Source organism: Ovis aries, chromosome 6, assembly GCF_016772045.2.
Source record: "Ovis aries strain OAR_USU_Benz2616 breed Rambouillet chromosome 6, ARS-UI_Ramb_v3.0, whole genome shotgun sequence".
Classification (NCBI taxonomy): Eukaryota; Metazoa; Chordata; class Mammalia; order Artiodactyla; family Bovidae; genus Ovis; species Ovis aries.
The window spans coordinates 56,528,245-56,544,827 of record NC_056059.1 but is presented as its reverse complement, the minus strand read 5'-3'; the positions used below and the strand labels follow the sequence as shown (position 1 = coordinate 56,544,827).

The 16,583-nt window shown below is 39.2% G+C and overlaps 1 protein-coding gene across 1 annotated transcript in view; it reads right to left on the bottom strand.

Annotated features, from left to right (window-relative positions):
- Nucleotides 1–7,814: 7,814 nt before the first annotated feature.
- Nucleotides 7,815–16,583, bottom strand: part of DTHD1 (death domain containing 1) — a 95,275-nt gene continuing 86,506 nt past the window's right edge. Inside the window, exon 10 of the mRNA XM_004010053.6 lies at nucleotides 7,815–16,240. Coding sequence (XP_004010102.3) covers nucleotides 15,879–16,240 — 362 coding nt within the window. The 3' untranslated portion in view covers nucleotides 7,815–15,878. The remainder of the gene's footprint in view (nucleotides 16,241–16,583) is intronic.

Sequence of the window (16,583 nt, the reverse complement as noted above, 5' to 3'; positions counted from 1 at the left end):
ATTTTCACACAGACTCTTCTACTAAAAGCAGAGCTGTTCCTCTGCCAGATTTTACTAAGTAACTAAATAGCTCCTTTAGAACTGAGTGCTGCATTCTGTTCAATGACTAGGAGTGGCAATTTAGCTTCTTTACATGTTATTCAAAACAGTGCAATTCCCAAACAGACAAGACAAGAACAATTCTCTTCCAGAAAGACAACTTGATACATTAATTGAAGCAGTGTTACTGAATCCAAAAGTAATTACATTCCCAAATACTTAAGAAGAATAAAGAGGGGGATTGTTTTCTTAAATAGAGACATGCAATTCAATGTAATGAATTAAAAAGGAAAGAAAGGGAAATTAAACTTGGATAAAGGACATCCTGACAGTATATACTAATGAATAATGGAGCACACTGCAAGAGAGACACAAAGAAGATCCATTACTTAGGAAGCTGCTTTCTCACAGCAAGATTTCCTTTTGTAAAGCTATAGGATGGAAGACCAGTTTCTGCTTTTATGCCTTATTTTGTATTTGGAAGAATATATTTCATAGATCTTGGAAAGGGAAAGGATTCTCTTAAAATAAAGGTCGTATATTTGCCACATATTTTAGTGGGACAACATTTCATTAGAGATACATATTACAATTAGGAAAAATTAAAACTATTCATGAAGCTTTTGCTATCGAAGAATAGTAAGGTTAAAAAGGATCTTGCACAAAAGCGTCAGGGATTTGTCCCCAAAAAATCTCAGCTTGTCAATGAATATTTAACCCTTGCTGTATAAATGCAAAGAGAAGAAAAAGCTAAAGTAAAGAGAGGTCAAGATTATGGTAGGAAATACATACATTGACAGAAAAGACAATAGTAATGAAAGTGCCCTTACGTTTGTTCATACTAGTCTCAGAGAAAAAGCTTTTGCATAGACTCCTGAGACTCATATAAGGAAGTAATGAAGAATTCCAGTCCAATCAAAGTTATATATTGTGGATAGACCATCACTGCCACAAACTTTTACCAGGATCAACAACTCAGTGTATCTGGCAAAATTAATAAAATTCATAGAAGAACTTTGAAAATAAGGGATTTTAGAGGTCATGAAATCATAGATAATAAAGCCATAAACTCTGATATAGAAGAAAGCTTAGAGATACTCTATTAAAATCATTTCTCATTGCTTTTCCTTCTTTTTTTCCTTGCTGTTTATTGAACATATTTCTAAACTTTACCATCATACTTTCTTACTTGTTCAAGCAAAAAATTCTGAACATAAATTATACTTTGAACTTTAATTAATGACTCAAAGTTATCAGCCTAAAGGAACATGTATTTAGTTCTCTCTTGTTGCACAGTAAATTACCACAAACTTAATGACTTGAAAAATGCCTCTTTATATGCTTGTAGTTTCCATGGGTCTGGCCTGTATTAGCCAGTCCTATACTCAAAGTAATAGAGGAAAACAACCAAATGGGAAAGACTAGAGATCTCTTCAACAAAATTAGAGATACCAAGGGAACATTTCATGAAAAGATGGGCTCGATAAAGGAAAGAAATTGTATGGACCTAACAGAAGCAGAAGATATTAAGAAGAGGTGGCAAGAATACACAGAAGAACTATACAAAAAAAGAGCTTCATGACCCAGATGATCGTGATGGTGTGATCACTTCCCCAGAGCCAGATATCCTGGAATGTGAAGACATCCTGGAATATGAAGTCAAGTGGGCCTTAGAAAGCATCACTATGAACAAAGCTAGTGGAGATGATGGAATTCCAGTTGAGCTGTTTCAAATCCTGAAAGATGATGCTGTGAAAGTGTTGCACTCAATATGCCAGCAAATTTGGAAAACTCAGCAGTGGCCACAGGACTGGAAAAGCTCAGTTTTCATTCCAGTCCCCAAGACAATGCCAAAGAATGCTCACTACCGCACAATTGCACTCATCTCACATGCTAGTAAAGTAATGCTCAAAATTCTCCAAGCCAGGCTTCAGCAATACATGAACCGTGAACTTCCAGATTTTCAAGCTGGTTTTAGAAAAGGCAGAGGAACCAGAGATCAAATTGCCAACATCTGCTGGATCATGGAAAAAGCAAGAGAGTTCCAGAAAAACATCTATTTCTGCTTTATTGACTATGTCAAAGCCTTTGACTGTGTGGATCACACTAAACTGTGGAAAATTCTGAAAGAAATGGGAATACCAGACCACCTGACCTGTCTCTTGAGAAAACTGTATGCAGGTCAGGAAGCAACAGTTAGAACTGGACATGGAACAACAGACGTTCCCAATAGGAAAAGGAGTACATCATAGCTGTATATTGTCACCCTGCTTATTTAACTTATATGCAGAGTACATCATGAGAAATGCTGGACTGGAAGAAGCACAAGCTGGAATCAAGATTTCTGGGAGAAATATCAATAACCTCAGATATGCAGATGATACCATCAGAAAGTGAAGTGGAACTAAAAAGCCTCTTGATGAAAGTCAAAGAGGAGAGTGAAAAAGTTGGCTCAAAGCTCAATATTCAGAAAATGAAGATCGTGGCATCTGGTCCCATCATTTCATGGGAAATATATCGGAAAAGAGTGGAAACAGACTTTATTTTTTTAGGCTCCAAAATCACTGCAGATGGTGATTGCAGCCATGAAATTAAAAGACACTTGCTCCCTGGAAGGAAAGTTATGACCGACCTAGGTAGCATATTCAAAAGCAGAGACTTTACTTTTCCAACAAAGGTCTGTCTAGTTAAGGCTATGGTTTTTCCAGTGGTCATGTATGGATGTGAGAGTTGAACTGTAAGGAAAGCTGAGTGCCAAAGAATTGATGCTTTTGAACTGTGGTGTTGGAGAAGACTGTTGAGAGTCCCTTGGACTGCAAGGAGATCCAACAAGTCCATTCTGAAGATCAGTCCTGGGTGTTCATTGGAAGGACTGATGCTGAGGCTGAAATGCCAATACTTTGGCCACCTCATGTGACGAGTTGACTCATTGGAAAAGACTGTGATGCTGGGAGGGATTGGGGGCAGGAGGAAAAGGGGACGACAGAGGATGAGATGGTTGGATGGCATTACCCACTCGATGGACATGAGTTTGAGTAAACTCTAGGAGTTGGTGATGGACAAGGAGGCCTGGTGTGCTGCGATTCGTGGGGTCACAAAGAGTCAGACACGACTGAACGACTGAACTGAACTGATACTCACGCTTTGTGTCAGAAGGCTGATTTGAATGAAAAAAAATTAGGAGAAAAGAGTGTCTTGAAAGCTAATTTTGCTATGTTCTAGTTTTATAATTAATATAAAATGTTATTTGCCCAGTCATGTCTGACTCTTTGTGACCTCATGAACTGTAGCCCACCAGGCTCCTCTGTCCATGGAATTCTCCAGGCAAGAATACTGGAGTGGGTTGCTATGCTCTTCTCTAGGGGATCTTCCTGATCCAGAGATCAAACCCTGATCTCCTGCAATGCAGGCAGATTCTTTACTGTCTGCACCACCAAGGAAGCCCTTATGATTAATGTGTGTGCATGCTCAGTCACTTCAGTTATGTCTGACTCTCTGTGACCCTATGGGCTGCAGCCTGCTAGGCTCCTCTGTCCATGGAATTCCTCAGGCAAGAATACTGGAGTGAGTTGCCATGCTCTCCAGGGAATCGTCCTGACCCAGGATTTCAAACCTGCCTCTCCTGTAGGCAGATTGTTTTCCTCTAAGCCACCACTTCAGTACAGTTCAGTTGCTCAGTCATGTCCGACTCTTTGCGACCCCATGAATTGCAGCACGCCAGGCCTCCCTGTCCATCATCAACTCCCGAAGTTCACTCAGACTCACGTCCATCGAGTCGGGGATGCCATCCAGCCATCTCATTCTCTGTCGTCCCCTTCTCCTCTTGCCCCCAACCCCTCCCAGCATCAGAGTCTTTTCCAATGAGTCAATTCTTCACATGAGGTGGCCAAAATTGGAGTTTCAGCTTTAACATCAGACCTTCCAAAAAACATTCAGGAATAATCTCCTTTAGAATGGACTGGTTGGATCTCCTTGCAGTCCAAGGGACTCTCAAGAGTCTTCTCCAACACCACAGTTCAAAAGCATCAATTCTTCGGTGCTCAGCTTTCTTCAGAGTCTAACTCTCACATACATACATGACCACTGGAAAAACCATAGCCTTGACTAGATGGACCTTTGTTGGAAAATTAATGTCTCTGCTTTTCAATATGCTACCTAGATTGGTCTTAACTTTCCTTCCAAGAGGCAAGTATCTTTTAATTTCATGGCTGCAATCATCATCTGCAGTGATTTTGGAGTCTAAAAAAGTAAAGTCTGTTTCCACTGTTTCCCCATCTATTTCCCATGAAGTGATGGGACCAGATGCCATGATCTTCATTTTCTGAATGTTGAGCTTTAAGCCAACTTTTTACTCTCCTCTTTGACTTTCATCAAGAGGTTTTTTAGCTCCTCTTCACTTTCTGCCATAAGGGTGGTATCATCTGCATATCTGAGGTTATTGATATTTCTCCCAGAAATCTTGATTCCAGCTTGTGCTTCTTCCAGCCCAGGGTTTCTCATGATATATATACTCTGCATATAAGTTAAATAAGCAGGGTGACAATATACAGCCTTGATGTACTCCTTTTCCTATTTGGAACCAGTCTGTTGTTTCCTGTCCAGTTCTAACTGTTATTTCCTAACCTGCATATAGATTTCTCAAGAGGCAGGTCAGATGATCTGGTATTCCCATCTCTTTCAGAATTTTCCACAGTTTATTGTGATCCACACAGTCAAAGGCTTTGACATAGTCAGTAAAGCAGAAATAGATGTTTTTCTGGAACTCTCTTGCTTTTTTGATGATCCAGCAGATGTTGGCAATTTATCTCTGGTTCCTCTGCCTTTTCTAAAACCAGCTTGAACATCTGGAAGTTCACAGTTCACATATTGTTGAAGCCTGGCTTTGAGAATTTTGAGCATTACTTCACTAGCGTGTGAGATGAGTGCAACTGTGCAGTAGTTTGAGCATTCTTTGGCATTGCCTTTCTTTAGGATTGGAATGAACACTGAGCTTTTCCAGTCCTGTGGCCACTGCTGAGTTTTCCAAATTTGCTGGCATATTGAGTATAGCACTTTCACAGCATCATCTTTCAGGATTTGAAACAGCTCAACTGGAATTCCATCATCTCCACTAGCTTTGTTCATAGTGATGCTTTCTAAGGCCCACTTGACTTCACATTCTAGGATGTCTGGCTCTGGGTAAGTGATCACACCATCATGATTATCTGGGTCGTGAAGCTCTTTTTTGTATAGTTCTTCTGTGTTTTCTTGCCACCTCTTCTTAATATCTTCTGCTTCTGTTAGGTCCATATCATTTCTGTCCTTTATTGAGCCCATCTTTGCATGAAATGTTCCCTTGGTATCTCTAATTTTCTTGAAGAGATCTCTAGTCTTTCCCATTCTAATGTTTTTCTCTATTTGTTTGCACTGATCACTGAGAAAGGCTTTCTTATCTCTCCTTGCTATTCTTTGGAACTCTGCATTCAGATGCTTATATCTGTCCTTTTCTCCTTTGCTTTTCACTTCTCTTCTTTTCACAGCTATTTGTAAGGCCTCCCCAGACAGCCATTTTGTTTTTTTTGCATTTCTTTTCCATGGCGATAGTCTTGATCCCTGTCTCCTGCACAATGTCACAAACCTCTGTCCATAGTTCATCAGGCACTCTATCTATCAGATCTAGTCCCTTAAATCTGTTTCTTACTTCCACTGTATAATCATAGGGATTTAATTTAGGTCATACCTGAATGGTCTAGTGGTTTTCCCTACTTTCTTTAATTTAAATCTGAATATTGCAATAAGGAGTTCATGATCTGAGCCACAGTCAGCTCCCAGTTTTGCTTTTCCTGACTATATAGAGCTTCTCCATCTTTGGCTGCAAAGAATATAATCAATCTGATTTCGGTGTTGACCATCTGGTGATGTCCATGTGTAGAGTCTTCTCTTGTGTTGTTGGAAGAGGGTGTTTGCTATGACCAGTGCATTCTCTTGGCAGAACTCTATTAGCCTTTGCCCTGCTTCATTCTGTACTCCAAGGCTAAATTTGCCTGTTACTCCAGGTGTTTCTTGACTTCCTACTTTTGCATTCCAGTCCCCTATAATGAAAAAAAAAACCCATCTTTTTTGGGTGTTAGTTCTAAAAGGTCTTGTAGGTCTTCAGAGAACCATTCTACTTCAGCTTCTTCAGCATTTGTGGTTGGGGCATAGACTTGGAGTACCATGGTATTGGATGGTTTCTCTTGGAAATGAACAGAGTTCATTCTGCTGTTTTTGAGAGTGCATCCAGTTACTGCATTTCAGACTCTTGTTGACCATGATGGCTACTCCATTTCTTCTAAGGGATTCTTGCCCACAGTAGTAGATATAATGGTCATCTGAGTTGAATTCACCCATTCCAGTCCATTTTAGTTTGCTGATACCTAAAATGTCAATGTTTACTCTTGCCATCTCCTGTCTGACCGCTTCCAATTTGCCTTGATTCATGGACCTAACATTCCAGGTTCCTATACAAAGTTGCTCTTTACCGCATAGGACCTTGCTTTCATCATCAGCCACATCCACAACTGGGTGTTGTTTTTGCTTTGGCTTCATCCCTTCATTCTTGAGTTATTTCTCCACTGATCTCCAATAGCATATTGGGCACCTATCGACCTAGGGAGTTCATCTTTCAATGTCCTATATTTTTGCCTTTTCATACTCTTCATGGGGTTCTCAAGGCAGGAATACTGAAGTGGTTTGCCATTCCCTTCTCCAGTGGACCACATTTTGTCAGAAGTCTCCACCATGACCCGTCCAGCTTGGATAGCCCTACATGGCTTGGCTTAATAGTTTCATTGAGTTAGACAAGGCTGTGGTCCATGTGATTAGATTGGTTAACTAACACACAGTCAGCATTCAATAAATTGGTATTTATTATTAATCTTTCTTCAGTGGCATAGTATTTTGGGCTTGCCGTATCTATAAGTGATTTCCTCTTCCCCCCATTTGCTATAGCAGTCTGCTATTAACACCAATGATTCTAATCTTTGCATTTTTGCTGCCCTTCTTATCATTTTTTTTTTTACCTCGCTTGTAAAGCCAAGGCTCTATTCCTTTTCTTAAAATCTGATAGGACTGATAATCACAGTATTTTTTTGTTTATGCTTGATAAATTAATTACCTCAATCAGGATAATAGGGATTTACAATGAAACATATTTTTCTCACATAGTTTTTGTGCTCTTTGTTACAAATAGGCTATGAATTTCTCTTCCATGCTCCAGAATCCAGACTGATCAAACTTTCTTATTTGAGACATTACTGATCTCAGAGGAACATAATGGAAACACTGGAAGGCTCATGTAGCTTCTGCTTAAATATGATACTCATATGTCACTGGGCACTCTAAATTATATGACCAGAGTAAAAACAATGGGGCAGGAATTCACTGCCTTTCCACAGAGAGAAGTGGCAAGTATTTTAGTACAATCAGTTACATTTCAGTGGTCATCTTTGTAGTTCAACTATTTTCAGCTGTCATGCCTGTTTTTTCTTTATGTTCAACGGCTGTTCTATGGCTATCATGCTGTGTTTTATGATGCTTTGTGGAAGGGGTATTATTCATCATTTTTTATAATATAATCTCAGAAGTACATTATTTTAAAATTGCAACCAAAACATTCTGAAAATAATATTTTTAAATAATCTTAATTCAGAAATATACTCTGAATATATGTAACCCATTTTCTTTTGCTGGCAAACCATAGCAACACTTTATTCAAAATATTTCAAAAGCAAGAACGTAATTATTTAGAAATCAAATAATTTAATCACATTTATTTGAAAGTGAAGTGAGTCAAAAATACATATACTCTGTAATACTTTTAATAGTTTATACTTTAAAATTTTATTTCCAGATAATTTCAGAGAAATTACACCATTTCCTATGATCAGTAATAGATTACACTCTCATGTCTATTGCATTGACTGAAGAAACAGAAAATACAATGTAACATAAAGGTCTCTATAACACAAGAGTTTTCATATATTTTGTTTCTTTATATCAAATGAGAATTAGACATTTCAGAATATTAGAGCATAATTTAGCCACAAAATGATGTACTGTTACACTAACAATATACTGATCATGAATGAGGTTACACTCCAAAATGGCTTATAACAAATATTTTTAAAGTATCATGCAAAACAATTATTTGACAATATAAAGAATTTTGTATGTAAAGTCTTGAATGTTTCCTTAGTTTTATCTGAGATACAGAGGCCCTCTTGTGGTGATATCTAGGCATTTGCAGTGACTGTTTTTTAAGTTTCAACTTGTCTGGCACAGATATGGCTTTTCAAATGAATTAAGTCCTGGGTCATTTAAAATTTTTGAGGTCTTCAGCATGTATAAAAATGGCCAAAAAGATGTCTACAAAGAATATAATATAGTTCATTTAAACTTTTTAGGACACCTACTAAAACGAAATATAAATCTGCTCTTTAAAATGAGAGAAAAGATCAAAAATACTAATTCACAGTGTATGACTGGGTGTGTAGGCTATCAACAGAACCAAATTTAAATGTGTACAATACTCAGCTTTCAGGGGAGTCAGTTTATCTCTGTGATTTTGACATGACTGTTTCTGGTAACACAGATGAGTGAAACCTAATATTTAGTTCCTCTGGGTCAAATGTTCCTCTTTCCCAATTGTCCCAATTCCCTGCCTCAGTTCCTGATGCCACCCTGCCTAGTCTTGTGAACAGATGAATTGTCTCAAAAGACTATAAACTAAAATAAAAAATATTTCATATCTAGCATAGTACACAGCCTGCTCTATTTTCTTCTCTTTTCCTCCTATGTTACTCTAGGGTCTGTGCTTACCATGAAAAATGAAAATAATAATTGAGAGAGTACTTTGAGCAGGAATTATGTAGAAAGGGCAGTGACCTTCAGCTTCTCTGTATGTAAATATCACTTGAGAATATAGATTCTTCAGGTCCGTAGCCAAAATTTCTGACTTAGGGGTCCTGTGAAACTCAATTTTAATACCCATTCCAGATTTTTTTAGGTCCATTTGGCTACAAGAGTAATTCTTAGCTTTGGCTATAGAATCAACTGAGGGACTTTAAAATTCTGATTCCTAGGATTCACTCAAGATTACTTCAATCAGGATTTCTCAGAATGGGTCCAGGCACCTCCTGCTGATTCTAACATGCAACTAATTTGAGAACTACTGGAATAGAGCACAGAAGCATGGATGTGCGGTAGCCTGAACAGCCTAGGACCACCAGGTACCCACTTAAAGTTCAACAAAGTTGGGTTGATTGTCTCATTGCAATGAGGGAGATTGCACACTGAAGGAACAGTGGTGTCTCACTGAGGAACGGCCAAGACAGGGTTATTTTAGGTCATGGGTATAGGGTGGAGTTGAGTATTTTTATAGACTCAAAGCAAAACAGCTTGTATAAAGAAATCAACATCAGGTCTGCACTGCAAAGTGCACCTACAGTCCTGTTTCCTTGGACACACTAACGTTGAGACAGAGGGGCAGTGTTGTATCCAGAAACCCTTTATCAGAGGCTCTGCACTCAGGTTGTCAATCAAGACCATTTTTCTGTGTCAAAGTGACTTACATCCTCCAGACAAGAGAGGGATATTTCCTTCTTACTGATATGATTTCAGACAGCAAACTTTCTGATAGTCTGTGATTTTGGATAACAAAATTTCTCAGTATGTAAGAAAGCAGCAGTCACTCAAAGTGGACACTTTGCAGCTGCAGTGTATTTAGTGAAGAAATACTGAATCCTGTTAACTTTGCAACTGGTTTCATCTGTGTCAGTTATTCCAGCTTGATGAATGGCAGAGCAGAGTCTGATCTAAATTTTACCTTTTCAGACAGAATATTGGCCCCAACTCTGTTGCTTTCAGAAGGAAGATGGCACAGGAAGAGGGCCCAAGCATGACAGCGTGTAGATATGATTCATGCATTAATTCAGCAGAGACTTACTGAGTCCCTACTACATGTGGGGGCCTGTGCAGGGTACTGGAAATTCTGTGATGAACAGAACTGTCTCTTCCCTCAAGAAACTTTCAGACTCGTAGAAAAAAACAGATAAATAGGCAAATACAGCAGGGCATAGGTGCTGTAACTAGGGCTGCCAAGGACAATTAACTGAGTCTTGGTGGTTCAGGGGACTAGAAAAAGTTTACCCTAGGTTATGGAAGAGAGAGGGCTATGGAGGGGAAGGGGGCAAGGGAGTCAAAGGCAAAATGTTGGAAGCAGAGGAAAAAGGACTTTGAAAACAGAATCATCTAAGCTCTGATCCAGGCTCTACCAGACTGGGTATCACTGTAATCCTGAACTGCAGTTTTCTCATCTGTAAAATAAGGATACCAAAACAGAGACACATTCAGTAAGTGCCAGACAGAGTACTGAGTAATAAAATTACATCAGTGAACAAAAGAAACAAGCTCCCTGACCCTTGGATAACATGCACGAAGGTGGAGGTTTACAAAAATAATAACTATAATTGAATTATAAATTATTTAGTATATTAGGTAATAAATGCAGAGTGGATAAAATTGAAAGTGCTAGTTGAGGGCATGAGAATGGCGAGTGGAGGTTTAAGGATGTGAAGTCAGAAAAAAACCCTTTGACATAGTCCAGGGGCATCTGATGAGGTTAGGGACAAGACGCTAGCTTGACTAAGCTACAGGGGAAACCCAAGTCCTGCGTCAGCTACTCTTTCGACCTCACTTGACACTTCCCTTTCTTCTGAACTACTGCTTTTTTAAATTCAGGAAGCCTATGTCCCTTAGATGAAGTCCTCATTCTGTACACAGCAATGATGCCCAAGACCTCATTGCTAAATGGCCTTGTTTTGCAGCCACTATTTTCAAGGGCTCTCTATGTGTCTGAATAGCTAGGTATGGTAATATGGCTCTAACTATTGGTGATTACTGATATCTACTGCAAATAGCCCAGTATTTGGGCATCACCTGTTTTGTGTTAGGTCAATATGCAATATTATCCTAATCTGTCAGTCTCTTAAGTCTAAGGGAACATTTAACTAACTGAGCTGAGACACATAGCAATAATCATAACCCATCCCACCTCCTGGGCCTTTTCCCATTCCCATCCTCAAAAGTGGTATCTGTTTGTACCACTGATATGAATTAGAGATATTGTTTTTCAAAATGAGAAGTAGGAATAGAGAAAGTTTAGGAAAAAATAGATATATCGATTTCCCTCCTTTATTCTCCTTAGGTTAGTAGCAACATGATGTGGTAGGAGCCAAGCCAACAACCTGCCTTTGGATCCTATGTCGCTCAATTGCGACATTAATCAAGGCACTCAGTCTTTATAGTCTCCTTTCCTCTCTTGTAGAACTGGGCTGTGTACCTTCCTTTTAGGGCACTGGAAGAATTAAAGGAGTAAATACTTGCAAAAGACTAAGCCAAAAGACCCTGGTTCATTACAGGCAATGAACAATATATTGATCTCATTCCTTGGTTCTTCTTTCTTTTTTAACCCATAAAGCATAACCAGGGGACTGTCTCTTACTCTATTTCTTTGCTCCTGGCATTAAACAGATTGTCTGACCCAGGGTTTGTATTCAGTAGTACATATATACTGAATAAATGGATTTAACATTTTTTTTTCATTGAAAATTAGCTATATTTGCTAAGGTCTCTTACATCCTGGAATCTGCCCATGCCTGCTATATTACTTCCCTTCATATACTTTGTTTTAAACTGGCAATGACAATAGGATATGATCTGTTCATTCGTAAAAGAAATATTGTAAAAGATTTAAGCCGATATCTGTTTTATCCAATAGACCAATCAAAGACAATCCAAAGGCTTACCTATGGTGTAGAATTTCATGTTATTCACCTCAAAGTGATCAATTTATACAAATCAATATGAATTAATATAAAAGTGGTTAATTAACTGATTAATAAATTTATTAATTAAAGCAGTCAATTTTATTAATTTATGTAAATTATAAATTTATATAAATATACTTAAATATGCTGTTTTCTTATGAATCTTCATAACCTGATAATTAGAATATAAATGGCAACTTAGCAATATGTATCAAGAGCCTTAAAAGTTTTCCTAGTAAGTAACCTCATTTCCAAAAATGTATCCAAATGAAATAATTTATATACACATGTAGAAAATGATCATGCACCATTTTTTGAAAAGAAGGAAATCATCTGAACACCCAACAAGGGAAGAAAGGATGAATGAAGCAGGGTAAACAATTATAGTCATCTTAAGTACAGGCTTAGAAGAAATTAATACACATATTCACCAATACCAATAGATAACTACAGAAAGTTAATAAAAACCCTGTTCATGAGAGGTGCAAACTGGAATCTACTAAAATCCCTAGTTACAGTGAAATGGATATGTAACTTATAGTATCTGCATATAATGAAATAGTATTTATTTATGAGAAGGAGCAAGCAATTGCCACACAAACAAGATGAATGAATTTCAACAAAGTAAATTTGAATTCAAAAGCCAGACATTAAAGAATATATAATGTATTATTCCACTTTTTAAATTTTTTTAAAATGGATAATACTAAAATTAAGTGGGAAATAGATGGGGAAACAGTGGAAACAGTATCAGACTTTATTTTTTGAGGCTCCAAAATCACTGCATATGGTGACTGCAGCCATGAAATTAAAAGACGCTTAGTCCTTGGAAGAGAAGTTATGACCAACCTAGACAGCATATTCAAAAGCAGAGACATTACTTTGCTGACTAAGGTCCGTCTAGTCAAGGCTATGGTTTTCCCAGTGGTCATGTATGGATGTGAGAGTTGGACTGTGAAGAAGGCTGAGCGCCGAAGAATTGATGCTTTTGAACTGTGGTGTTGGAGAAGACTCTTGTGAGTCCCTTGGACTGCAAGGACATCCAACCAGTCCATTCTAAAGGAGATCAACCCTGGGTGTCCTTTGGAAGGAATAATGCTAAAGCTGAAACTCCAGTACTTTGGCCACCTCATGCGAAGAGTTGACTCATTGGAAAAGACTGTGATGTTGGGAGGGATTGGGGGCAGGAGGAGAAGGGGACAACAGAGGATGAGATGGCTGGATGGTATCACTGACTCAATGGATGTGAGTCTGAGTGAACTCCGGGAGCTGGTGATGGACAGGGAGGCCTGGTGTGCTGCGATTCACAGGGTCGCAAAGAGTCAGACACGACTGAGTGACTGAACTGACTGACTGATGATTGTGAAGTGAGATAGTTATTAAAACATTTAAAGATATTGGAAAATGCTCATAATTTAATAAAAGACAGTAACATTTAAAACTATATATAATATATGATCCCCATTCTGCAAAAAAAAAAAAAAAAAGTTGCTGTGAGAAACATCAGTCAGGATCTCAATAGGAAATGTATGACACACTCAAATTAGGATAATTAGAGGAGGCTTTGTCTTAAAAGCCTGGGCAGGGTGTGGGGGACCACAAGGGGCAGCGATGCAATAGTGTTACTACCCCAGACCTGATGAGACATGAGCAGGAGAGGCTCCCAGTGCCAGGAGAGAGCTGTTCATAGAGGAGAGGGTCACTGGCCCTTAGGTAAAGATGCAGCCTGGCTGCAGTGAATTCAAGGGAGGAAGGAAGGGAACATTTAACTCATTCTCCTCCATCCTCCCAGCCTCCCACTGGGGCTCCCTGCTAACCCTGAAGCCAAAGTGTCATGGCTGTGGTCCTTACAGGTCAGCCCACCAGGAGGAGCACAGGCTGCACGGGGAGGGTGTGGGCGTGGCACACGTGCCCTCTGATTGCCGAAGCGGGAGGAGGGGTTTCAGAGAAGACCCATTTTGTTCTTTATGTACCTGTCTATTTGTTGCAATAATATACAAGGTTTTTAATTCTAGGGGAAAATGTGCGTCCGAGTGTGTGAAGGGATGTGTGCCTGTGAGGTTATGAATGTAAAGGAATTTATGTGTGTGTGTGAGAGACAGTGCAGGTGGGTATGTGTGAGCGTGGATATGAACGTATACAGGTAATGTGAGATGGTGTACTTGTGCATGTATCTGTGGGGTATGAATGGTAATGAGCGTGTGTGTGTATGAGTTGTGGGAGGGAGGCGTGGATGCATTTGTGAAAGCCCGGGTGTGAGAGTGCACAAGTGGATCTGAGGTGGTATGTGCGTAAGGTTGTCTATGGTGGGGAGTTGTATGTGAAAAAGCGTGTTAGTGTGGGAGGCTGTTTGTGTGTGAGTGTGAATGCATGTGAGAATGTTGTACAGGTGGATGAGAGTTTCTGTTCCTGTAAGGGGCAGACATGTTTGTGACAGGTGTGTGCGAGGGGACGTGTGCATTTATATGAGTGAGTACCCTTGTTGGGCTGTGAGGACAGAGAGAGGGTGTGTGAGATGTGTGTGAGTGAGAGGGAGGCGGGTGAGTAAGACTATGTGTGAAGATCTGTGTGTATTAGTGTGCATGTGTGCATAAGCATGCACATAGGTGCATTTATATGTTGATGCATCTGTAACATAGAAGTGAAAACGTTTCCTTCAAGGAAAATAGAAAAGTGGAGAAAATATTTTCATAATAGTAGTCTCTAGTGGTGGAATAAGAGGCAGATCTAATTTTCTTGACTCTTCTGTTATTTTGTAGTCAAAAAAACAATGAACATTTCAGTCTGTTTCCTTCATTCCCAGAGCACATGGGAAATATTGTACTTTTCTGGAAACAGGTAAAAATAATAAAACATCTTGACTGTTATAAGGTTTCTTGACAAGAATGTGTTTGAAAATTGGACTTCTCTCTTTCTTAACATATAACCATACAGATATCTTAAGTCTCTGGTTAATTTATAGAATGAGATCCTGTCTTTACATATGAGAACCATATGAATGTTTAATTCTTCATATAATTTCATTAATTTTCAGCTGTTCCCATAATCAAAACTAATAGTTATTGGTATTTGCAATCCAAGGCCCTATGGTCTTCCATTAGTGGATTGGCATTAAGAATCTAATGAACCACCATGTCACGCTGTTTCGGGAGCTAAAGTGCTTTAGGGTTACCAAAGCCTCAAAGTGTAAACACAAATATTAACAGGGATTATCAATGATGGAGTGGCTTAGGTAATTATTACTATTTTTTCTTTTAATTTTTTCCTTTTTAAGGCAGCTTTTTAAAAAATAGTGATCCTGTAGGGCTTATGTAATAAGGTTTCTGTCAAACTGGTTTAGTAGCAGGTTGTTTTCCTAAGTCTGCACAAAAGACACCACTATTCCATCATCTCTCTGCTGCCTCACTTCACTGATAATAAAATATGAGGCTTTCCAGATTCTAGGCTATATCTTACTAAAAACTTGTGGCAGTCAATGGCTGGAGTGTTAGTCTATTTTTAATTTATTTCAACCTTGGCTGTTTTTTAAAAGTGATTTTCTATCATCAACATCAGGCCTCTGCAGCCTAATTTATTTTGCATTGTTACCTGTGGGCTCCACAGTATAACTAGAATGTGAATTAGCTACTTGGAGTTCTGAGTGACTAGTTTACTTTTATGTAGATTATAATAAAAAGGAATTCTGTATATCATATATATATATATATGTATTACCTTTCTTTTATACTTAACGTGCTACCTCAGCTATTAAAATATACACAGGACATATTCTATTACAAATGCTATTTAGTTTGGCTTAAGACAATCTTGCTTGCAGAACATACGTTACTGAACCCTGAGCAAGGACTCAAACCCGCAGATGCTTTTTATGGTCTGATTAGTGCTTGTCAGCACTCTGCTTGTCTCAATATTGCATCTAGCAAATAGTTCACTTCAAACAACATTACTGGGAAACTTCTAGTAAAATGTTAACAGAAACCATCTTCAAACCATCTACGACCTTTTTTCTAGGGCTAAAGCAAGAGCAGTGGGGCTTAATTCGGCCACCTCAGACCACTGCTGTGGTTCAGTGAACACTTTATTATCCCACTTGAATTTGAGCTCTTCTGCAAGATCATTCCTGCCGATCTTGCGGAGATGGCGAGCTAGGAGGCGAAGTTTGTCGGTGGAATTTGGGAGTGATCTTTTCCAAAAACAAAGAAGTTCATGGGTCTGTTCTGTGAGATCATCAGGGTTCTTCAGTTTGATGAGCTGAATGGTGCTGCGGCGAAGAGGGAGTGAGGAGGAGAGACACAGGGCATTCTCCTCTGAGAGCTCATCCGCCAGCCAGTAGAGCAAGTTGTCCCACAGGGCTTCTGCCAGAAACACAGGGGACACTCAGAGTTAGAACCCTTTCCTGGGGGGTGTGCTCATCCAACCCTCCACCTGTTCACAGGAAACCTGTTCAATCTCTGGTTTGGCCTCTCGGCAGCAGAATGATGTCGGCCCACCCAGAACAGCTGAGAGCCTTTGGGATCTTCTTCTGAGGGAACCACCTATTGCAGAGGGTTAGAAATGCTTCTCCAATGTTAACTTCCCTGAGATCAAGGAGGGCTTGTTAACATGGTACTCAGGTCCCCACCCTGGATAGTCTAAATAAAACTAGGATATGGGCAAAACTTAGCATTTTTAACAAGCACCCGCATGACGCTGATGCTG